Raw genomic sequence first — 25,418 nt, 5'->3', positions numbered from 1 at the left:
CCATTTTCAAGCTAAAATTCCCAATTAAAATCAATGTTCTATAAATGTTATAATTCTCATATTAATAATAAATTATTGGTTGAAATAACATATTTCATTAAGCCTTAGTTCGTTAATCTTAATCAGTCAACCTTTAACTCATTAATTTTTTTCCGGTTAACTTCAATTAAAAAGCATAGTTATAATTATTCAAGGTAAACTCCCTATTTAAAACTGTATCTAGAAATTTTCATAACTTTCATATGGATGTTAAAGTTATAATATCAAAATAATGTAAACCATTAAAATTCCGTTAAGCTTAAGAAAATAATAATTTTAAATTAATCCATGCTTTAAAATAATAATCTTCCCACTAAAATTAGACATAATAATCCCGATAGATTGGTCGTTAAATTTCGTATTTATCTATTTATTTATAGTTCGTGTGGATCGTTCGTTTCGGATTCTTTAACACACATTTGTTTGCTTTGGACTCCTTGACGCTCTCGTTTATTCGTAGGACTTTCGCTTCAATTACAAAGGTGAGTTTTCATAACCCCATTTTTCATCTTTTAACGTTTTAAGGTGTAGCACATTCCAAACTTTGATTTCATTGTGTCATGTTGCAAACCGAAATTCACATGCGTGTCTTATATGTATATGTTTTGAATCATATTGCTTGCAAACTATGTGGTTATGTGCTAGTTGTTTATTGTTTTATTGGTGGAGATTCATACACATACTCATAGCGGGAGGGTCCGACGGGGCGTACCTGCGCCGTCCATTTTTAAATGGCGGTATCATTATTCTATACTCCAAGTAGCGTGGCGAACGGGGGTTCCTTAGTAGATTTGACTTTATCAAGCGAACGGGAATATCATGTATTTATTTTTCTTTGCTTTATGATTTAGGCAATACATCTTGACTTGTGAATTTTAGACTTTTCGTATTATATATATGCAAAAACTATATGAATTCTCACCAACATTATTGTTGACAAAATATATTATTTTCAACGTGCTGCAGGTTGAAGTTTAAGGATCGAAGAATAGAATAGTTGGACCATTAGGTTACAAGAGACGAAAATTCAAAGTTTATTGTATTAATATTTGATTGTGTATTTGTGATGTATTGAAATAAATTAAATATAATTATTGTCGCTTTAATAGCGTTACGAGCTTATGAGTGATCTGTACGTCACACCCGGGCGTATTTCGTTTTAGCCGGGGTGTTACAGTTACCTCATTTATAATTCATTCATAATATTATATTATTTAATTAGGATCCTTGTCGGTAATTTTCAAAGAACGAGAATTTCACTTTCTTGTCGTATTCATTCCCGTTTGGCTTATTCGATCAGGTGAGTTTGATCATTCCCCTTTTTATATACTGTTTTCAAACGTTTTAGGGACATATGCATACTAATTCATATTTTCTATCATATATATATCTCAAACAATCGCAAACATGATCATTGTGTGTTGTATCAATAAAATGCTATTTGCTAATTGCTATTTGTTTAAGTGTGTTGTTATTCTATCAAGTCTTGGATTCTCATTAGTATGATCATACGACCGTCTTAGTAACCGAAGCCCGATTCGCTTGGCGAAGGTAAACCGACAATCTCAGTCATTGAAATCAATGCCCGATTCGCTTGGCAACGATTCATTGGCACACTATTAAGGCTTTGGTTGTGATTTGGTTATATACATGTTTTGTTATGATTTGATTGACTACTATCACATGGTTGGCTTGCGCATTTATCATTAATCAATTATCTATCATATATATATATATATATATATATATATATATATATATATATATATATATATATATATTATTTTTTGTATCAAAATTGGTGATTATCTCACTCAACATGTGTTGTTGACAAACTCTACTTTCTACGCATATGCAGGTTGTTTGTATTGAAAATTGAAGTTGGACACGTAGAGGAGACCTTAGGATATAACCAAGAAAATCATTATTTGAGTTTACATTCATATATTTAATTTGTTTGTTGTATTTGGTTATTGTGTGTATATTTGAAATAAAATAATTAATTAGATATTGTCACTTCTACATTATGATAGTATCTTCGAGCTGTGAGCAATCGGATCATGCCCCGGCATTTCCGTTTTAGGTTGGGGTGTGACAACCGTCCACCACCCACCACCACCGTCCATCACCACCAACACCACCGTCGACCACCACTGCTACCGTCCACTACCCCTACCACCGTCCACCACCCACCACAATCGTCCATCACCACCCACCATCACCGTACACCACCACTACCACCGTCCACCACCCACCACAACTGTCCATCACCACCACCCACCGTACATCACCACCGCCTACCACAATCGTCCACCACCACCCACTGCCACAGTTCGTACACCACCACTAATTATTTTAGCAGTCTACAGACGTTAAATAAATTCTATCTACTATGATATGTATGATAGGTAACTAATTTTCAGCTTATGCAGATGATATGTAGTTTATAAAACAAACAGTATTATATTTTCAGATTACAGACATTCAGACCACATCTTCAGTTGCAGATATGAAATCAGATTGAAGACAGTTTTTGTCTTAAAAAACAAACAACAACTTAGTTTCTAGTAAAACTAACCGGTTCGATGAATTTGGTAAACAAAACAACTCGTTATGGTTAGTTTAGTAAACTACTCGTGTATCGGAAAGTTGTAATTTACTCGTCACGACTAAACCATTTATAAAGTACTCGTGGGTGTTGATTACGAGACATGCAACTTCTTTAGTCGTGACAACTAGGTGGCTAGTGAACGTACTCGTCACGGTTAGTTTATGGCCACGTGACGTGTTTTAATTGGCTCTGCAAACTACTCGTGTATTAAAATAATCTACTCGTCATAACTAGTTTATAATACCTATTTTTGAAATTTTTTAAAATTATACCTAAAACTTGAAATTTGTTATCATAAATACCTATTTTGGGAATTTTTGCTAATAATAATTGTAGTTAATGTTTATACCTATCTTAGACTTCATAGTTCTATGATTTAATAAACTAAAATAGTTATTGTTTATTGTATTTTGAGATAATTTTAGTCGCACATAAGCTAATCATATAAACAATCATCATAATATGCATCGCTGTTAAGTGGTAGATAGCATCACTCGATACTAATCACCTACTTTTCCTGATTGACCTTCTCATGTTCATTATACACTTCTATTATTGTCACTGAAATATATAATTAATTAAGTAAATTAATACGTGTTATTATTATTATTATTATTATTATTTTTTAAACTGTGAATATTTATAACCGAACCAACACCAACAAAGGAAACAAACAACAACACCAACACACCCTCCACATCCCGAAGAGTAGAGCCACAAACAAGAACAAAACTACATGAAATCAAATTTATACCATTTTAACCAATCTACCGACCTATACTTTGATCTTTTATTGAACCATAAAAATCCAAGCACTTTAATATCTCCAATTATCTCCTCTACTTTCACCTCCTTGCCTTCAAAAACCTTTTCGTTTCTCGCTTTCCAAATTCTCCAACAACCGATAATAATAATCCTGTGAAACACCTCTTTCTCTATCTCACCAAGCTTGATGATCTTGTGAAATTCTAACATATCTCTAACCGAAAAGCCGTATATGGGAGCTATCTTGCACCATCGACTAATATGATCCCACACAATAGTCGAGACGAAACAACCTGTGGTTATATGATCGGCCGATTCCCTCCCCACCTCACATAAAGCGCATTCAATAGAAGGAATCGATAAATTCCTTCTTTCAAGCGCGCCCCTCGTAGGAATTCTATTCATCTCGACCCTCCAAACATGAATATTACATTTTGCCGGTACCCATTTGCACCACCTCATGACATAATTATTTCTAACATCTTTATTTTTTATTAACATCTTCTTAACCGAGCTCACCGAAAACTCTCTATCTTTATCTCCCAACCATTCCCATGAGTCCGTACCTTCCTTCCAACTTGCAGCATTCATCAATTTAAAAATCTTCACCCACTCTTCCATTTCTTGAGCAGAACTAGGATTCCTATGCCAATCCCAAGCCCACCCTAAACTGCCTCCGTTCCTCCAAAACCGGTCCTTTGCTTTACACCTTTTGTTTTTTTCAAGCTTAAACAAATGAGGGCAAGCCTCTTTTAAACTTGTAGATCCCACCCAATTATCACTCCAAAAATTCATACACTGTCCATCTCCTATCCTACCTTTTATAAGGTCCACTATCTTGCTCCCCCCAAAAACCAAATTATTCACAACCTTAGCTATATTAATCCAAACTCCAGAATTTCCTTTCCTGGTCGGCAATACTTCCCGATCTTTAGTTTGAGTATGAATAAAAATAATAATTCTTTTCCATAACCCGCCCACCTCAAATTTGAAATAATAATCCTCATATTCACAACTTTAGCTATATTAATACGTGTTATTATTATGAAATGTTTGTAGTTTGCCTCCTATTTTTTACATCAAAATAACATATACTTGCATTATTTAATATATTTGATTTCATCTTTTTACAAGTACTTGTAATAGGTGTTTATGTAATGTTTTTGTCATTTATTTGAATTATATGGATATGAAGAATAATCGGATTAATCTTCATCATAAACATGACTCATGTTTCAAAACATAAAAATAAAATACTACACAATTAGCCCCGACTATTGGTTAACATACAATACATTTTAACTGGGAAAATGATGTTTCTGATATTCAGATTTATAACAACTCACAATAAATTTTAGAGAAATTCTTAAAATAGCCCATTTTAGAGAAAAGATTTCAAAAATAGCCCTTTTTTTCTTAAAATAATTTAAGATTTGGACCGGAAGACGCATTAAAAAAGATAAAAATAATGAGAGAGCTGTCCAAATTTTGAAGGAAAGTAAGGTAGGAGACAGGATTTGATAAAATAATGAAGGTAAATCCAAATTATTTTGTAATCTTGGAGCAAAAGTCCAAATTTTTCCAAAACTTTTTCTTTCAAAAACCGTCTTGAGAGACTGTTTTTTTATGTTTCATACATTTCCCGTTCATATTTTCAAATTCTTGGAAAAATATATTTTTTACAATTATACCCCTTAACCACCACCATCACCAATGCCGTCGGCCCCACCCCATCACCACCACCGTCACTACCACCATAGCCGCCGGCCACCACACAGCCACCGCCAGCTGTGAAGGATTTGTATGTATGACTTCAAATCAGCAGCCATAGTGCCACGTAGGACAAGAATTGTGACAAGCCCACAAAGGATTGTGATCTTGATGTTGTTTAGGGTTTTATGGATCTAGCGGTTGCCGCCGTGGAGGAGTGACCGGTTGCTCCGGTCGCCGCCGTTGACGGTGGTGGAGGTTGGTTGAGTGGCAGAGCCTCTCTTCTGAGCTCCTTCTTGACCCATAATATTATTAATAATAATAATCTTGAATTCTTAGATTTCTGCAAAATACCCAATTCTTGAAATGGGTTTTGAAGATCTTGATGTGGGTGTTAAGATTATGTATCACTATGGTGTGGGTATTAATAATATATCTCACTATGTTGGTAGTGACGGTGGTGGTGATGGCGTGGGGCCGACGGTGTCGGTGATGGTGGTGGTTCAAGGTGGTGGTGGTGGTTCAGGGGTATAATTGTAAAAAATATATTTTTTCAAGGATTTGAAAATATGGACGGGAAAGGTAGGAAACAAAAAAAACGATCTCTCAAGACGGTTTTTTGAAAGAAAAAGTTTTGGAAAAATTTGGACTTTTGCTCCAAGATTATAAAATAATTTGGATTTTACCTTAATTATTTTCCCAAATCCCGTATCCTACCTTACTTTCCTTCAAAATTTGGACTGCTCCCTCATTATTTTTATCTTTTCCCAATGCTTCTTGCCAGTCCAAATCTTAAATTATTTGAGAATAAAAGGACTATTTTGGGAATCTTCTCTATAAAATAGGTTATTTTAGGAATTTTTCCTAAATTTTATAACTTGATATTTTTCACAACTTAGATATGCTATTATCCTGAAAAGGATGAAATTTAGACCGTGTCTAATTTGGGTTCTTCAAGCTCAACATCTTTTTATAGCAATAAAAAATCATAAAAAAGTGCCTTAATTTCTAGACAAAATAATTATTTTCATAGAACCCTAAAAATAGAAAAAAGATAACCTTTTAGCACAAAACCCTTTATGTGACATATTATTTTTGGCATGTGTCATAGAATCAAATCATCAAACACGTAATTTGTGGAGCCATCCCTTTGTTTAGCTACTTAGTTATTTATTCATAAATAAATGATTAAAATCCTATCGAATTTGGTTGTCAATTGTCATGGGAACCCTTTAACCTAACTTTCAATAATAAATAATATCATTATAATAATAAAATCGTAAAGGGTAGTTTAGTGAATTTGTATTGGCGGGCATTTCGCCTGAATTAGGGATATAAGAATATAAACACAACAAAGTGTTCCACACTTCCACCTTCTTTCCTAAAAGAACACACACCTAAAACACTTATCCATATTATATTAATTTTAGCACCAACAACAAAAACAAAACACACCCAAATATTATTTCTTCTGATAGTAATGAATGCAGAGATGAATGGTGGTGGTTTGATAGAGAACGGGAGGAAGACGGTGGTAAGGAATAATGGTGATCATGAGAAGGTAGATTATGTGTTTAAGGTAGTGGTGATTGGTGATTCAGCGGTGGGGAAGACGCAAGTGCTGTCAAGATTCACGAGGAACGAGTTTTGTTTTGATTCGAAATCAACTATTGGAGTTGAGTTTCAAATGAGGACTATGACTATTAAGTCGAAAGTCGTGAAGGCTCAGATCTGGGACACTGCCGGTCAAGAAAGGTAAAACCCTACTCTTTATCTGTTTACAGGAAACACAATATTGTTTAGCATAAGATAAATGAGCTTATCAGGGCCTAATTGGTCGGAAATTTGTTGCTAAAGTTATTTAGGAATTAGGATTATATAATGTTAGTTATTTTACAATTTTCAGACTTTATTTAAGTTGCATTTTTACAATTTTCATATTAATTTTAATTTGAGATTTTTGTGATTTATTATATGTTTTAAAATTCGATAATCTTTACCGGTAGGCCAAGTTGGACGATATTTCAAGATATACAATGAAAAGAGATCTCATTCGAAGCATATCTTCAAAATTTTATGAGAAAAGCATGTGCTGCTTTTTTTTTTTTTTAATGTTCATGATCTTCACTTCAAAGTTCAAATGCTTACTCTATATTAGATGATGAATTATCATGATATATTAATATACAATGCCAATAATTTTCATTTAAATACATTATTTGTTCTAATTTAGGCACGTTGAGTTGTAGAAGGGTTTAAAAGGGTTTTACAAAAAAATTATTTGTTATTTTGTTCCCTTCAATTAATGTTAACTATCAAAGGGTTTTACAAAATATATAAATCACATTTGTGTCTTTTTTTTTCTGTTTTATACGGCAAAGATTTATCTAACTAGTACAAGTCTTCTGCTTGACGAATTGGTGCACGCACATCTAAATCTAGCATAACTTTACTAAAGAACAACGGTCTGTCTTAACAAAAAAAATTAATTGATGAGGCAACACATGTCAACCTCAATCATTTTTCTTTGACTTGCCGCTTAAATAACAAAAACTTTTTAAGGCAACCAAATTATGCACATATATGTATAAATTTTGGCATTTTGTTTATTTCTTATATAAATATAATTTTTTTAATATTATTAATATAGTATTTTGTTTAAATATTTAATAATATTTGATATTTCATTATTCATATTAATAGAATTTTTTTTCTAGCCGTTTGTTTGTTTGCATAGATATCATTTTGAAGATTTTATTTTATAGGTTAAAATGTAACTAAAAGTAACTTTTTTATATAAATATTATTTTTTATAACTAAATATATTAACGAAATATATAATTAAGCAATTCATCTAACATTTTACAATCCGTCATTTCATATTTAATGAAGTCTAAAATAAATAAAGTCATATATTATTTTTAACATTACGAAATAATTTATCACTTTTTTTTATTTATTCTATCTATTTATAAATTATTTTTTTAATATACTTAAACCGGAAGAATATACAAATTAAAAGCTTTGTGCACATTAATGATTATTTAAACTTTTAGTTCCCTATATTATTTTTATTTGTAGGAATATTATTTTATTTTATAATATAAAGTATCAGTGCTAGAGGACTCTAATTCAATGCGATTGTGTACGTTTTCAAGTCGACCGTCAATGTATAATTACTTATAAATTATAAATTTATCCATAAGATAATATATATTTTTGGGTGATCATCATCCAGTTTTGGTTTGAGCAGGTGATATAATATGTAAATACCAAAAATAAATTAGAGGTGACATCGGTGAAAAAAGACAAAAGGGAGTTGGAAATAATCATTGAAATTTATACATACGTAACATATCTAAACATATATATAGTTGGATTTTTATTTTTATATAACTTTAAGTTGAATTATAGCTATATATGGAGTATCATAAACATTATTAGACAACGAAGGATCCTGCAATGTAGTTGTCATTTACATGTGCATGTGCCTTTCATGCCATCCTGGTTATAGGCCCCATCAAGATTACATTCTAATTATACAACCTTACTTTCTTTAAATATTATTTATTTTCAATTATTTCTTTTATCTTTAATCAGCAATCATATCTTAATATTTTAATGTTCTTACCAATAATTAACAAATCAAGTTGTTGTAACAGATTTCGTGCAGTAACAAGTGCATACTATAGAGGAGCGTTGGGCGCAGTTGTAGTGTACGATATAACCAAAAGACAGTCATTTGATCACGTTGCAGGATGGGTCGAAGAACTTCGGGCCCACGCTGATAACTCAATTGTCATCGCTTTGATCGGTAACAAAGCGGATCTTGAGGACAAGCGAGCCGTTCCATCTGAAGACGCCATGGAGTTTGCGGAGAATCAAAACTTATATTTCTTTGAGACATCCGCTCTCACCGGTGACAATGTGGAAACTGCTTTTAGTAAGTTACTAGAGGAAGTTTATTCAGTGGTCTCTAAGAAGACTTTGGATCAAGATGTGACGATATCGAATGGCGTCTCAGTGACACTTAAGGGTTTGAAAATTGATGTCAATTGTCAGGATACGGAGATAAGTGAGATGAAAAAGATGTCATCTTGCTCGTGTACTTGAATCGGTTTTGGTTTGAATTTGTTTCACCTAAGTTAAGTGTTCAAATCATTTGTTGTGTGAAATGTAAACTAATTGCAAGGGAGATACATTCTGATGCACGTTTAATTCATTGCACTGGCCATTAATTACCATTTACAATAGTCATCTACGCACATTCATGTGTGTGTGTTTTTCGTAAATCAAATCTTGTTAGGATTAACGCACACATGAAACCGAACACAAACACGAAAGCAGTAACGAAAACGAGGATTTAACGTGCTTCGGTGATACACGTCCCCTAAAGGTTTATTCGAGGAGACACCAGCGTGCCAAGTGAGCTGCTGATGTGGAGCAATTTAATCTGGTTTTCAGTTACATCCAGGACCCATTTAATAAGCCAAAGAAGCTGGAAGGTGGAGCAGTGGAGGAGCCTTTTGAATTCTAAGAGAGCCGTTATCTACATCTACATTATTAATATATATATAGCAGGCTATGCTTTTACTATTTTAGCAAGGTTTCTCACCTACTAACCGACTAAAATCTGCTTATGATCACGAGTTACTGGCATTGGTGTTTGCGGTACAAAAATGGAACCATTACTTGGTGGGTCACCATTTTTTATTCGCACCAATCATTATACCTGAAGTTTTTGCTGGAAAAAGAATTACCACAACTGAATAACATCTTTTGCCCAAACTCATGCCTTATGATTTCTCAATCAGTCACAAAGCTGGAAAGGAAAATTCGAGGAGCGGATGCCTTGTCTCGACGACCCCATTCGGGTGATTTCCTTACTCTTGTGGTGCCATTTTGTCCTGATATAAAATAAATTCAAGAAGGTCTCAAAATTGACCCATATACAAGTGATATCTTGAAGCAGCTGGAGGCTGACCCATCTTCATGTTCGGGTTATTCTATTGTGGGTCAGTTATTGTAATTAAAAAATCGAGTGGTAATTCCTGATGTTTTGGACCTTAAGAATAAACTTTTGCATGAAGCCCATTCCACACCAATGGCCGGTCATGGTGGATATTTGAAAACATTTAAACGCATATCTGCAACTGCAATGTATTTTTGGCCCAAAATGAAGCAAGAAGTTCGAGTTTTTGTACAACAATGTCTAGTTTGTCAGCAACAAAAGTACGAGACATTAGTTCCCGCTAGACTGCTTCAACCTTTACCAATTCCAAAGCAGGTTTGGGAGGACATTTCTGTTAGGTATTACGTGTACGCGGCTGACCCGAAAGAAATCGGATAGGGCTACAGAAATCAATACAATACAACGGCTCGGGCCTTAAGAACTTAACGGTATTTCTAATTGATTTCTAAAACGAATAACGTGCAGCGGAATAAACAAGAAGTAAACAGAAATTAATAACCCAAAACAAAACCGAAATCAGAACCTGAAACAAGCTGGTCGGCGACAATAACCCTCGGTAGCGGCGTGCTTCTGTTTCTACGTGATTGGCGATGGGTTAACTTTTTCACAATCACAGATTGTAAGAAAGCACACTTTCAAATTCCATATATAATATTTAATGGTGACGGCGGCAGAGAGTTTCACACAAACACAAAACACCAACTAACAATTTCAATATAATAATTGTTTTACTGCAGTGGCTTTTCCCAAACACACACCATACAAACAATATATAATAATAATAATAGATATGGTGGCGGGGAGTGGGGTTGAACATGCAATTTCAATCTAAACAATAATAATAATCGTAAAGCAGTAAAGGCACGAACACGGGATTTACGTGGTTCGGTCACGGTGTGTAACCTACGTCCACGGGCAACGAACAGGGTCTCTTCTTTTATTGAGGTGCTCAAAAATTACAAGATACAATATAGTTTATATAGGGAGGCTAAGTAGGGTTTATTTCTTTCTCCACAAGTTACAAGAAATAAAATAAACGGGCCACTAAAATTGAGTGGGGGGCCAGCCCATTCAACCCTTCAAGTCTAAAACCGCCCAACCCGAGACGGGCCGGGGCTACACCCGTATAGAACCCAACAATCTCCCACTTGGAGCCTCGGAACGTCTTCACTTGCTCTACATGTAAACCAACCTGTACCAGTAATCTTTAGTCTTCAATATATACCATGTCTTTCACCTGTTCGTCGCCAACTCCTCAACACTATTCCTGGAGACCAACTGAAGCTACACAGAGCTTCAGTTTGTCCAATGTCACAACCTTGGTAAACATATCCGCCGGATTCCTGTCTCCCCTAATGTTGTTCAATCGAATAGTCCCATCACTGACTAGACCCCGAATGAAATGATAACGCATATGAATGTGCTTTGTTTTACCATGATACACAGGATTCTAGGCTAATTTCACAGCATTTTCATTATCACAGTACAACGGTTAATCTGTTTGTTCCCTGCCTAACTCCTCTAAGAAAGTCCCCAACCAAACAAGCTCCTTACTCGCTTCAGCAGCTACCATATACTCAGCTTCTGTGGTTGAGAGTGCCACACTCTTCTGCAGTCTAGATTTCCAACAGATTGCAGTGTCCCCCATAGTGAACACATATCCCGTAGTACTCTTATAAGTCTCTTTGCACCCACCTAAGTCAGCATCTGAAAACCCTTTAAGAATTGCGTCTTTGCCTTTAAAACATAAGGCCATCTTTGAAGTTCCCTTTAGGTACCTAAGCAGCCACTTCACTGCTTCCCAATGTGCTTTCCCTGGATTTGACATGAACCTGCTAATAACTCCCACTGCGTGAGCAATATCAGGTCTCGTGCACACCATTGCATACATAAGACTACCCACTGCAGATGCATAAGGAATCTTTGCCATCTCTGCCTTTTCTCCATCAGTACTAGGAGACTGATCCTTAGAAAGTTTAATATGACTACCCATAGGTGTACTTCGAGTAGTGGTTTTCTCATCGCTCATGTTGAACTTCTCTAAAATTTTCCAAATGTATTTCTCCTGAGATAAAGTTAGAGAACTGTCCTTCTTGTTTCTGGTGATGCTCATGCCAAGAATTTGCTTGGCTGGACCTAAATCTTTCATTTCAAATTCTTCAGACATTTGTCGCTTCAACTTATTAATCTCCGACATGTCTGAACCGGCAATCAGCATATCATCTACATACAGCAGTAGAATGATATAAGAACTATCGAAATTCTTAAGATAGCAGCAGTGGTCCATCTCACATCTTTTATATCCATTCATGCCCATAAAGTCATCAAACTTGATATACCACTGCCTGGGCGCCTACTTCAATCCATAAAGACTCTTCTTTAACTTGCACACCATGTTTTCTTTACCAACTGTTTGAAACCCCTCTAGCTGTGCCATGTAGATATCCTCCTCAAGATCACCATGCAGAAAAGCTGTCTTCACATCCAGCTGCTCCAGATGTAAGTTTTCTGCAGCCACAATACTAAGCACCAGTCTGATTGTAGTCATTTTTACCACAGGAGAAAATATCTCATTATAATCAACCCCATGCTTTTGTTGGAACCCTTTCACTACCAATCGTGCTTTGTATCTCTTTGTATCATCACTTTCATCCTTGATCCTGAATACCCATCGATTCTGAAGAGCTTTCTTCCCGGCAGGAAGCTGTGTAAGAACCCAAGTCTTGTTCTTGTTCAGTGAATCCATCTCTTCTCTCATAGCTCGCTCCCACTGAGACGAGTCTTTCAAACTCATTATTTCAGAATAACACTGTGGTTCACCGTTCTCCGTCAGTAGAAGGTAATTAACAGAAGGGGAATACCTCTTAGGAGGTCTAATGGTTCTGGAATACCTCCTAACCTCTAACTGAGGTGTAACCATTTCTTGTTCCAGTGGAGACTGTTTAGTATTAGACTCTGAACTCCCACTGTCAGAGAAATCCTCAAATTCATCTGCATTTTCTTCCTCAACCTCTTCTGATGTTTCTGAACTTTGACTATCAGCCTTCTCAGTTGTATTTTCAAACTCTACATGTTCTTTATCAACTTCTTGTGTGAATGACTTTCTATCTTTGTAAAGTCCTGCTTCATTAAACACCGGATCACGAGCCCTGCATACTTTTCTAACCTCTGGATCCCAAAGCCTATAGCCCATCTTCGCGTCACCATAGCCTATAAAAGTACACTTCTTCGCCTTAGGGTCAAGCTTGTCCCTCTCGGTGTCTTTTATCCCAATGTAAGCATCACAACCGAACACTTTTAGATGTTTGAATGTAACCTTTTTTCCACCCCATACTTCCTCTGGAATTCTAAATCCAAGAGGAACTGACGGTCCTCTATTTATAAGACATGCAGCAGTGTTGACTGCATCTGCCCAGAAGGTCTTTGGAAGCCCTGCATTTAACCTCATTGCCTTAGCTCTTTCATTCAGTGTCCTATTAATTCTTTCGGCTACTCCATTCTACTGTGGCGTACCAGGAACGGTATTAATCATCTTTATACCCCTCTCAGCACAGTAATTAACGAATTCCTTGTTGATGTACTCCCCGCCATTGTCAGACTTTAAACGCTTCACTTTCAGATTCGTTTCCATCTCCACGGCTGCCTTCCATTTCTTGAAAACATCAAATACCTCGAACTTGTTTTTGAGAAAACAGATCCATAGCTTCCGTGTAGCATCGTCAATGAAAGTGACGTAGTAGTTGGAGCCTCCTAATGATGATACTGGTGTTGGTCCATACACATCAGTATGAACAAGCTCAAGCTTCTTTGCTTTAAGTGTTTTTGCTGATTTTACAAAGGTGACCCGTTTCTTCTTGCCAAGCACACACGGTTCACAGAACCCTGTATCAAGTTCCACCTTTTTCAAATTAGGGAATTTACCTTTCTCTGCCAGTATCTTCAAACCCTTCTCACTCATGTGACCTAGTCGTTGATGCCACAAACATGATGGACTCGGTCCACTAGCCACTGAATTTACCTCTCCCGCTGAGATTTCTGCCATGTACAACGTACCTTTTTTCTTCCCACGAGCGATTACCAAGTTACCCTTTATGACCTTCCATTGCCCTCCTCCGAAAGTAACACCATAACCTTGATCGTCAAGCTGCCCAATAGAAATTAACATCTTCCTTAACCTAGGAATTATTCTGACATCTTTCAAAGTCCATGTAGTTCCTAAAGAAGTCTTTAAGTCGATATCCCCCATCCCGGTGATATCTAGAGCCTCATCATTCGCCAAACGAACTTTGCCAAAGTTTCCTTTTCTGATATTCTTCAGGCTCTTTGTGCTAAACGTAGCATGGAAAGACGCACCGGAGTCCATGATCCAAGACTCAACTGTGTTCTCAACACAGCAGACTAGGGCTTCATCATCTGAAACTTCTTTTGTAGCAGCATTTACTTCTTTATTCTGTTGAGGTGCTGGAGGGTTAGTGCACTGACTTCTGAAATGCCCATTCTCCTGGCAATTCCAGCAAGTAATATCTTTTCTTGGCCTAGACTTGCTTCTTTTTCTGGATTTTGATCTACCCCTGTTGCCTCCTCTGTTCTTGCTCCGCCCTCTACCTTCAGCACTTAGCAAAGTGCTTGATGATTCTCCATTATTCCTCCTTCTAGAATCTTCATTCAAAATCAAGTCACGAACTTTGTTAAAAGTCAAAGGATCCGATCCAACTGAACTGGTGGCTGCAGTGATTGTTCCTGACCAACTGTCAGGTAATGAAGATAAAAGTAGGCAGGCTTGCAATTCATTATCAATCTTGAACTTCACCGATGATAAACGTCTCAGGTGAGAATTGAAGGTGTATATGTGTTCGGTAACAGAACCTCCCTCTTTCATGCATGTGTTAACCAACTCCCGGATTAGGAACACCTTGTTTGCAGACGATGGTTTCTCATACATGTTTGACAACGCCTCCATGATTCCACGCGCTGTGGTTTCGTCTAAGATGTTGTACGTCACGTTCATAGACAAGGCAAGCCTAATCGTTGACTTCGCCTTCTTGTCAATAGCTTTCCACTCATCTGTAATCTTCTCAGGCGGTTCCTCCAAAGCCACATCCAAATCCTTCTGTATCAGCAAATCCGTAATTTGCATCTTCCACCATCCAAAGTTTTGTCCATCAAACTTCTCAATTTTCGTTTTACCCTCATCAGCCATAATACCGGAGCTCAAAGAGTGAGAGCCAACACTGGCTCTGATACCACTTGTTAGGTATTACGTGTACGCGGCTGACCCGAAAGGAATCGGATAGGGCTACAGAAATCAATACAATACAACGGCTCGGGCCTTAAGAACTTAACGGTATTTCTAATTGATTTCTAAACGAATAACGTGCAGCGGAATAAACGAGAAGTAAACAAAAATTAATAACCCAAAACAAAACCGAAATCAGAACCTGAAACAAGCTGGTCGGCGACAATAACCCTTGGTAGCGGCGTGCTTCTGTTTCTACGTGATTGGCGATGGGTTGACTTTTTCACAATCACAGATTGTAAGAAAGCACACTTTCAAATTCCATATATAATATTTAATGGTGACAGCGGCAGAGAGTTTCACACAAACACAAAACACCAACTAACAATTTCAATATAATAATTGTTCTACTGCAGTGGCTTTTCCCAAACACACACCATACAAACAATATATAATAATAATATTAGATATGGTGGCGGGCAGTAGGGTTGAACATGCAATTGCAATCTAAACAATAATAATAATCGTAAAGCAGTAAAGGCACGAACACGGGATTTACGTGGTTTGGTCACGGTGTGTAACCTACGTTCACGGGCAACGAACAGGGTCTCTTCTTTTATTGAGGTGCTCAAAAATTACAAGATACAATATAGTTTATATAGGGAGGCTAAGTAGGGTTTATTTCTTTCTCCACAAGTTACAAGAAATAAAATAAACGGGCCACTAAAATTGAGTGGGGGGCCAGCCCATTCAACCCTTCAAGTCTTCAACCGCCCAACCCGAGACGGGCCGGGGCTACACCCGTGTAGAACCCAACAATTTCAATGGATTTCATAGTCAGTTTACCGAAGTCGGACAGGTTTGACACTATACTCGTTGTGGTTGATCGCCTAAGTAAGTATAGACACTTTATTCCACTATCTCACCCTTTCACTGCCAAGGGTGTGGCGTCTATATTTTGTAAAGAGATTGTACGATTACATGGGTTCCCAAGAATAATCATTTCTGATCGAGATGTAATTTTCTTGAGCAACTTTTGGCAGGAACTATTTCGCCTCAGTCAAACTAAGCTGAAGTTGAGTACCAGCTACCACCCTCAAACGGACGGGAAAACCGAGGTCGTAAACCGTTGCTTGGAGGCGTACTTACGTTGTTTCGCCCATGAGAAACCGACAAAATGGAGTAAATACTTATCCTGGGCAGAATATTCCTATAACACCGGCTACCATATATCTACGGGCACAACTCCTTTTTCGGTCGTTTATGGCATGGAACCTCCTCATCTTCCTTCATATGTTGCTAGGGAAACAAAGAATGCTGTGTTGGAGCAACAACTCTTTGATAGGGATGATATGTTGAAGTTACTGCAAACCAATCTTCAAAAAGCTCAAGATCGAATGCGCAACCAAGCTAATTCTAAGAGACGTGAACTATCATTCCAGGTTGGTGATTATGTATTTTTAAAAATCCAACCTTACCGCTAAAAAAGTTTAGCTAAACGCAACTATGAGAAGCTATCGCCTAGGTTCTATGGCCCTTACCGTATAAAGCGCACAGTTGGATCAGTAGCTTATGAACTTGAATTGCCCCATTATGCTAGAGTACACCCAATCTTTCACGTGTCAATGCTTAAGCCCGCTCGCGGTTCATTTTCTTCTCAACCAATGGCTCCTTTACCAATCACTAAGAATTGGGAAGTGGATCTACAACTCAATTCAGTTATTACTCATTGCTGGGTTTATGAAGTTGGCCAAAAAGTCTTGGAACTCCTAATCTCATGGCGTCATCGAACCCTCGAAGAAGATACATGGGAGTCTTATGATTTGCTAGCAGAACAGTTTCCTAATTTTCGCCATGAGGACAAGGCGTTTTACCGGGAGGAAAGTAATGATACACGTGCCCTAAAGGTGTATTCGAGGAGACACCAGCGTGCCAAGTCAGCTGCTGATGTGGAGCAATTTAATCTGGTTTTCAGTTATATACAGGACCAATTTAATAAGCCAAATAAGCTGGAGGGTGGAGCAGTGGAGGAGCCTTCTGAATTCTAAGAGAGCAGTTATCTACATTATTAATATATATATATATATATATATATATATATATATATATATATATATATATATATATATATAACAGGCTATGCTTTTACTATGATATTCATGTTTTATTAATCAGCAAGCTTTGTTTGTATTTTGGAGACCTTGCCCTTCTCGAATTGGGCCTACTATTTTAATCTTATCATTATCGCCTGCTAGTTTGTTTCTCGTCTCTAGATTCTATCATTCGGTCTAAACTGACCTACATCCACGGGTGATAACTAGGTATTCTTAATTGAGTGACAATGATTACAAGCATATGTGGTTTATATAGAGACTAAACAAGGTTTATAACTTATTAAACAAGATTTCTAAATTGGGTTGGGCTTGGGCCCACACCCGTCTCCTCTTTTGACTTTAATTAATAAACCTAGCCAAGGCCTATGAACCCAACAATCTCCCACTCGGAGGCCTTGCCTTGAGCACTCTCGTCTGCACTCATGATCGTACTTCCGTAATCTTAGCATTAAACTTCTTCTAGTTGTCACCACCTTCTCATCACTTAACCTGAATGTTTATTGAAGCTCCCTAGAGCTTCAACATGTCATTCATAGCTAAACCTGCCCCTGAGTCGTTCTCTATCCTTATCAGCTCCCACTGTAATGAAGTACCGGATCTTGAGATACCCTGAGAACAAATACTCTTTATATTCAACAAGTAATTCACTTGTGAGACTTTTACAACTGGAATATTGGTTTTCTTAATCCACTGTCGAGCTGGAACTGTAACTGAAACATGACCTGTGCTCCCACTATCACTATGTCCCCCAGTTGATTTAACCTTCCTAGCTCATTCATCCTGAATCTCCACTTTGGCTCTGGGTTTGTTACTTGCAAAACGAACCTTCTTCTACCCACAAGATTTTGTGAACCGGACTTTGTATTTCACCAAAATTGGATCCACTCCTTTTGGTGATATGTCGACCATATACAAAGTTCCCATTTTCTTGCCACTAGCAACCATGAGATTACTTTTGACTACCCTCCACTGCCCCATTCCCAACCTTAACATCGTAACCCAGGTCATCCAATGGACCAACTAAAATAAAACATTTTTTAAACTTAGAATAACTCTCACATCTTTAAAAGTCCAAGAAATACTAGATGAAGTTATCAAATCAACATCTACCAGACCCATAACCTCTAGAATGTAACAACTCGGGTTTTCCACGTACAACTTATATCTAGAACCCGACCCGTTTTACATTCGGGAAATTTTAACAACGAAAAGTAAGCACGTTTATCAAGACATTAATATAAAATTTATAATTGTTTATATATTTATTTAATATATGTTTAACTTTAGAAAATGTTCGTTTCTAGTCCAAAAAGTAAACTTTAACTATCTAGTGTTCCCACCTTCAATCTATAGGAACTAAAATGCAATTTTTAACATTTCTTTATGACCCATTTACCAGACCCGTACCCATGACCCTTAACCCAATTTCGTGACCCGTTTAGTTTACTTGAACCTCAATTAACGATCTAAACTTGGAATTGAATTAGGGTTATGATCTCTTTTCCCATAAACGGCCTAAACAACTCAAGTAATTAGGAGACAAGATCTTATACGACGCGAATTTAATTTATTCAATTAACCGACTTAACCCAAAATCGATTATATATTCTAGGCTTAACCCTAATTCAATTAATCACGTCTGTACGACCCTAAGAACGGTGCCTACTAAACCCCTATGGCTAATTAGATTTTCGAAGTCTGGAGATACCTCGTTCGTCGCCATCTTTGCCGGGACTGTCTACTCGCGACTGACCCATGTATAATCAACGAACTAGGTAATAATTTATATGTTTGAGATCTTCATGATGTGCTGCACAATAGCCCTAACATTAATTTGTCAAACGAGTAATGGATTGATCGATTTATGATCTAGGGTTCTTATTTCAAAGTTGGGTTTGTTTAATTTATATATATATATATATATATATATATATATATATATATATATATATATATATATATATATATATATATATATATCTCCATTTACAATCATTAACCAACTGACACCCTAGCCCAGTTGGCTAGAGTGTGTGTGTTAGACTTCTGACCGGCCGTCCAATGCGGGTTCGAGTCCCGGCCAACCCCTTATTTTTGGTATTTTTGATTTTGACTATTTTAACTTGTTTTAATGATTTATAATATATTATAATTAATATTAAATACTCAATAAACAATATTTTATCTAACCGACATCACAAAGTTAATGTTTTGTGTCGGCTAGTTTCGTGTGTGTGTATATACACACACACACAGATATATATATATATATATATATATATATATTATTAATAAACCAATATTATTTTTATTAAAACCCGACACCACTATTAATGTTTTCCCGTTGTTAAAACGCCTTTATAAATTTTTCATAATTATTATTATATATATATATACATATATATATATATATATATTAGTCTTTTTAAAACAAAAACTATAATAAACGTATTAAATATATTAAAAGTATTAATTATATTTTTACCATCGAATTTCGTTAAGCTTTCCAACGTATGAATTTTATGATAATTATATAATTAAACGTTTATTATTAATATAGAATATCTTAAATCGTATTTGTTCAAATTAATTAATCGTACGATCGATTATACATTAAACAATGATTTTATAATTAAACGATAACAAAAATCCGTAGAGCTCAACCGTTCAATCCATAAGATACCAAACATAATTGTAACTAAAATCATATCGAACCCTAAAATTTATTAATACATTTCATATCATTTGTTATTCACTTTTAATATTATCTAACTAGGATCCTTGTCGGTAATTCTCGAAGAGCGTGATTATCGTTCTTGTCATATTCATTTCAGTTTGGCTTAATCGATCAGGTGAGTTTGATCATTCCCCTCTTTTTATACATTGTTTTCTAACGTTTTGGGGACATATGCGTACTTACTCATATTTTCTATTCTATATATACACTCAAAATCGCAAACATAATTATTGTATGAATATCAATTGAATGCTATTTGCTAATTGCTACATGTTTAATTGTTTACTTGATAGCGTTTCGGAGAGGTCCAACATATCCCCTTTTGTATAGGGTTCTCATTAGTATGATCAAATGACCGTCTTAGTAACCGAAGCCCGATTCACTTGGCGAAGGTAAACTGACAATTTAGTCATTGTAATCAATGCGCGATTCGCTTGGCAACGATTCATTGGCACACGAATATACTTGATTTTGGATTGTTAAGGTTTGATTGATTATTACCACTTAAATTGGTTTGTGCATTTAACACTTATCATTTATTATTTATTTATTATATAACTATTTGTTGTGTCAAAAATTGGTGATCATCTCACTCAACATATTTGTTGACAAAACTCCATTTTCTACGCATATGCAGGTTACTTGAAGTGGAAGTATGGACACTTAGAAAGACCTTAGGGTATATTGAAGACAAGACTTGAATTTAAATGGTTGTAAATATTTATTTGAAGTATATTGTTGTATCTGATAATTGTGTGTATTATTTGAACAAAATAATTAATTAGATATTGCCATTTATATTTATGATAGTATCTTCGAGCTGTGAGCAATCGGATCACGCCCCGGCATTTCCGCCTAAGGTTGGGGTGTGACATAGAATATCATCTTTCGTAAATTGCACCTTTCCAAAATCCCCAAACTTAAGATTCTTCAACGTTTCATTACAGTGAGTGACATGAAACGATGCACCACGATCCATCACCAAATCATCAATGTTACTCTCAACACTGCAAACCAAAGCATCATCACTACTAACCCCGTCATCTGCTTCGTTTTTTGTAACATTCACCTCTTTCTTACTATTCGGACACTGATTCCTGAAGTGTCCTTTCTCTTAACAATTTTAGCATTCAATATCTTTACGAGCCTTAGACTGACTCTTTTTACTGCAACCACTGCCTTGTTGTCTTCTCCTACCTCTGCCTTCTACGACTAACATATTGCCTGAGGATTCACCTGAACTTCTGCGTCTTGAATCTTCTCCCAGAATCAGGTCCCGAATCCCATCAAAGGTAATTTTTGTAGACGAACAACAAAATGCAGTTACTGTTTGAGACCAATCGTCGGACAAAGAGGATAATAACAATAGGCCTTTAACTTTATCATCAAACTTAATGTCTACTGACATTAACAGGGAGAGAATCGAATTAAGATTATTAATATGTGTTATAACTGACCCACCCTCTTTTATTCTTGCTGTCACTAGCTCTCGGATAACATAGACCCTATTCGTTGTCGAAGGCTTCTCATATATGTTGGATAGTGCCTCCATCATACCACCGGTTGTGGTTTCTTTCATGATGTTAAACGCCACATATTCCGGCATCGACAAAGTAATACAATCCCTAGCCTTCTTGTCAAACTTCTTCCAATCTTCATTTGACAACTTTTCTAGTTTTTTATCCTCAAACACTACATCCAAGTCTTTATGACAAAGTGTCGCCTCAATCTGCATCTTCCACCATCGAAACTTTTCCTTCTTTTGTCATTACAATGACTAAAACGATAACCTGGATAAAAAAAATAGAGACAGGCACAGCAATGGTACGAGCCTGAACTTAATGGCTGTTCCACTGAACTCTGTTAAAAAAATCAACCCATTTAAACCGCAGCGGAATAACGAAATGAAAATCAGAAACTGAACTTTAAATTGAAACGATAAAACTTGATAAACGTAGTTGGCACTAGTTCTAAGTTTCTTTAACACTTCTTCTAATTGACAACAGTTCTTCAAAAACAGAATCGCAATTCAACAGTTCTTATCTTGTCCATAGCAAAGTAAGATCTCGACCCAAATTATTTCTGTACTAAACTACCCAAGACTTTGGCCTATACAACTCTAAAAAACTAAGCTGCACTTGTATTTATGGTCCAAGAAGTAATTAAATATTTGGTACACACAATTAAAAGAAAAACAATCTGGTCCAAACTTTTCTCCAAGTTAATGGCCCAAACAAGCTCAAAATAGGCCCAACTAAAAGAACTTGTACCTAGAGGTGCACAAATCGGGTTTTTTTAAATATCCGGGTTTGGGTATGGAACCAGGTTCGGGTATGACCGGATATTGGAAAATCGGATACTGGTAATACCCGGGTCGGGTTCGGGTATGGGTATTATCTCTAAAAACCATACCCTATGCATCGGGTTCGAGTCGGGTATAGAACCGGGTATTCTAAAACCGGGTATTTAAATACCATATTTCCGGGTATTGAAAAAACCCTATTTTTGGTTTCTTTGGGGTTTTTTTCGGGTATAGATTGGATTTTTGTAAGGGGTAACAATTTTCAGGGGTATTTTCGGGTAATTTCGGGTATATATCAAGTATTTGAAAAAACCGGGTTCGGGTATTGGAAAAACCCAGTTCCCGGTACAGAACCAGTTCCGGTATTCGGGTATTACTGGGTATAAATCGGGCCTGGTTCTGGGTACGAGTTTTGGTACTAAAATGCATACCTTATCCTTACCCTACGGATAGAGTCGGGCACGAGTTCGGGTATTAAAAATCTGGGTATAAAAAAAACCAGGTCCGTGTATTTTTTCGGGTCCGATTCCGGTTTCAGGTTTTTTTGCACCTCTACTTGTACCTAGTTCAAAGCAAAAATATAGTATATCAAAAAAGAAAATGATGTCGACTATGGAATTTGGTACCCTCAACAAACAAACAAACAAAATCAATTGTTTATTCTACTTTTTGTAAATCCAAAGAATGGCATAACCTCTGCCAAAATGGATATATAAAATAAAATATAAATCCATCTGAGAAATTAAAATGTACACGGCTAGATTAGTGGCTAAAGGTTTTAGTCAAAAAGAAGGTGTTGATTTCTATGAAACGTTTTCACTTGTGTTTAGAGACAAGAAACGTTTTCAAATATTTGAGTTGAAAGTATATGCTAATTCGGATTGGGCTACATGTTTAGAGACAAGAAAATCAGTTACTGGATTTTGCATATTTGTGGGGAACTCTTTTGTTTCCTGAAGAAGTAAGAAACAAGCTACATCGTCTAGGTCTTCTGCAGAAGCAGAGTATCATGCCATGTGCGCGTCTACGTGTGAAGTCATGTGGATTGTAAATTTGTTGAGTGAACTTCAAGTGAAAACAAGACTACCTATAAACGTGTTTTGTGATAGTATTGCAGTTTTGTCCATTGCTACTAATCTTGTATTTCCTGACAGAACTAAACATTTTGACTTGGACTTATTTTTCTTAAGAGAAAAATCGCAAAGTGTTGGATAAAACCAGTGAACATACAGTCTAAAATTCAAGTGGCTGATGTGTTCACTAAGGAACTCTTAATAAATCAACATTCTAAGATGTGTAAGCTGCTGCATATGTTTAATGTGTTTGGCTATTGAATTGAGGGGGGGGGGGGGGGGGGGAGGGAGGGGGTTGAAATGTCATAAGTGGTAATTTCTTATTTGTTTCAATTCAATATGCTAGATTTAATATGCAATATATTTACTAATCAGCTTTCTTTTATATGTTACATGAGTGTTGGTGTTATAAGTTTTGGGCTGAATGCTTCTTGTGGGCTGCTAAAGTTTATAGATTGCTTATGGGCTTGAAGATGGTGCAGATGGGCAAGAAGACATGTGACTTATCAACAAATATTCCAGGTCTCATGCATATTCTGGATTGTGGAACTTGTTGTAGTCTATATAGAAGACAGTGTTGGTTTCATAACACACACATTCATCTTTTCAGTTCATAAACATTTTGTTTTCTCTCTAGTTTTTTGTATTCGATCTAAGGTTAGGTTCATTGTTTTTTATGAATCGGTAGTATGTTAGATTGTATAGAGGTATTGAGAGTTCTGTATTTGAGATCTTGGTTGTAGTCGAAGGTTTTTTTCGCTGCGTCAAGATTTGTGTTCGCATTGTATTCAAGTTTGTATTGAATCAGTTTATTGTTAGTGGTGCCCATTTTTACGTGTTTGTTTCCCACCACCCTCACATTAAACACATTATATATTCCTTTTTAAGCCTTTTCAGGTTAGAATTCGTTCAGGAAACAAGAAATTAAAATGAAGGTATACAATGGGTAAAACAATAATAATACTTGGTGTCTTTATGGCATTATATTTGCATTTTTGTATCACATATTTTCAGCTGGGTTCATCTTCAATTTCATCATAAAGATGCAAAGAACAATATTGAAAATGACAAATTAGCATTACTTGAGAACCTAGCTTTTGCCAGTGAATGTGATGGCTGGAGAGAAGGTTTGCTTGCAACTGGCACAATGGGGATTGATCTTTTTCAAGATCAAGTGCTGTTCTATGATGACGATAATGATCATGATTATGATGGAGAAATGGAATGTCTATTGGTGATAAAAAGCTTCTAAACATAGGTTTGATCATGTAGAGAAACAAGATTTTTCACCACATAACGAAGTTTTAGAAAGTTTGAGGAAGATTACGAAGAGTGGTGAGCGAAAAACACTTGCTGATTTGTTTCATGTCGAATCAGGAATTAACTTATTGATGAATAACGAGTTATCTAATGATCACATAATTGAATTTACCTACCATGACAACAATAATACTAGCAATGAACCGTCAAGAGTTTCTTGGTCTCAAAGTCCTGGAAAAAGCTTATGAAAGATTATTTAACTCAACCGATCATGAAACAAAATATGTGAGTTTCCTTTTCAATCGCTACCGTGTTTAGTGTAACTGTGTTTTACGTATACTCTATTTAAATTAAATAAAATTTAAACCATTTCTAAAGAGGTTTTTTGTACTAGAGCTAATTACATAAATTCCTAATATGGCTTGCTGCTATCTTTGTTTAAAGTTATTGAGAAAGATGTTAAAGAAGAAGATCCATCCAGACATTGGGATTCAAAAGGATGCACTGATCGTCTGTCAAGACCTTGATGTGCATGCTACCTGATGGATAGTCTCTAAGGTCTAGACATGAGCTAGATGAGGTGCGTACGCTCATGGTTG

The 25,418-nt window shown here is 36.1% G+C and overlaps 2 protein-coding genes and 1 pseudogene across 2 annotated transcripts; 2 read left to right on the top strand and 1 right to left on the bottom strand.

Moving 5' to 3' along the window:
• Positions 1 to 3,382: 3,382 nt before the first annotated feature.
• On the bottom strand, positions 3,383 to 4,210 carry LOC143554672 (uncharacterized). The gene has a single exon (XM_077044377.1). The coding sequence runs from the start codon at positions 4,208 to 4,210 to the stop codon at positions 3,383 to 3,385; it is 828 nt and encodes a 275-aa protein (XP_076900492.1).
• A 2,195-nt stretch (positions 4,211 to 6,405) lies between these two features.
• Positions 6,406 to 9,343, top strand: LOC143554664 (ras-related protein RABA3-like). The gene is made up of 2 exons (XM_077044371.1): positions 6,406 to 6,880; positions 8,788 to 9,343. The coding sequence occupies exons 1-2, from the start codon at positions 6,606 to 6,608 to the stop codon at positions 9,236 to 9,238; spliced, it is 726 nt and encodes a 241-aa protein (XP_076900486.1). The 5' UTR covers positions 6,406 to 6,605; the 3' UTR covers positions 9,239 to 9,343.
• Positions 9,344 to 24,568: 15,225 nt separating this feature from the next.
• Positions 24,569 to 25,108, top strand: LOC143554671 (uncharacterized; annotated as a pseudogene).
• Positions 25,109 to 25,418: the final 310 nt, after the last annotated feature.

This window comes from Bidens hawaiensis, unplaced genomic scaffold (genome assembly GCF_021521415.1).
Source record: "Bidens hawaiensis isolate Kalapana, Puna unplaced genomic scaffold, B.hawaiensis_p1.1 tig00017785_1, whole genome shotgun sequence".
Lineage (NCBI taxonomy): Eukaryota > Viridiplantae > Streptophyta > Magnoliopsida > Asterales > Asteraceae > Bidens > Bidens hawaiensis.
Note: the sequence above shows the minus strand (reverse complement) of the source record. Positions and strands in the feature narration are given on the sequence as shown.

Excerpts from the sequence above, each read along its gene's own strand:
- LOC143554664 (XM_077044371.1), top strand. The coding sequence starts at position 6,606 with ATGAATGCAGAGATGAATGGTGGTGGTTTGATAGAGAACGGGAGGAAG. Across the intron at positions 6,881-8,787 it reads GACACTGCCGGTCAAGAAAG|ATTTCGTGCAGTAACAAGTG; the intron begins GTAAAACCCTAC and ends TTGTTGTAACAG.
- LOC143554672 (XM_077044377.1), bottom strand. The coding sequence starts at position 4,210 with ATGAATTTTTGGAGTGATAATTGGGTGGGATCTACAAGTTTAAAAGAG.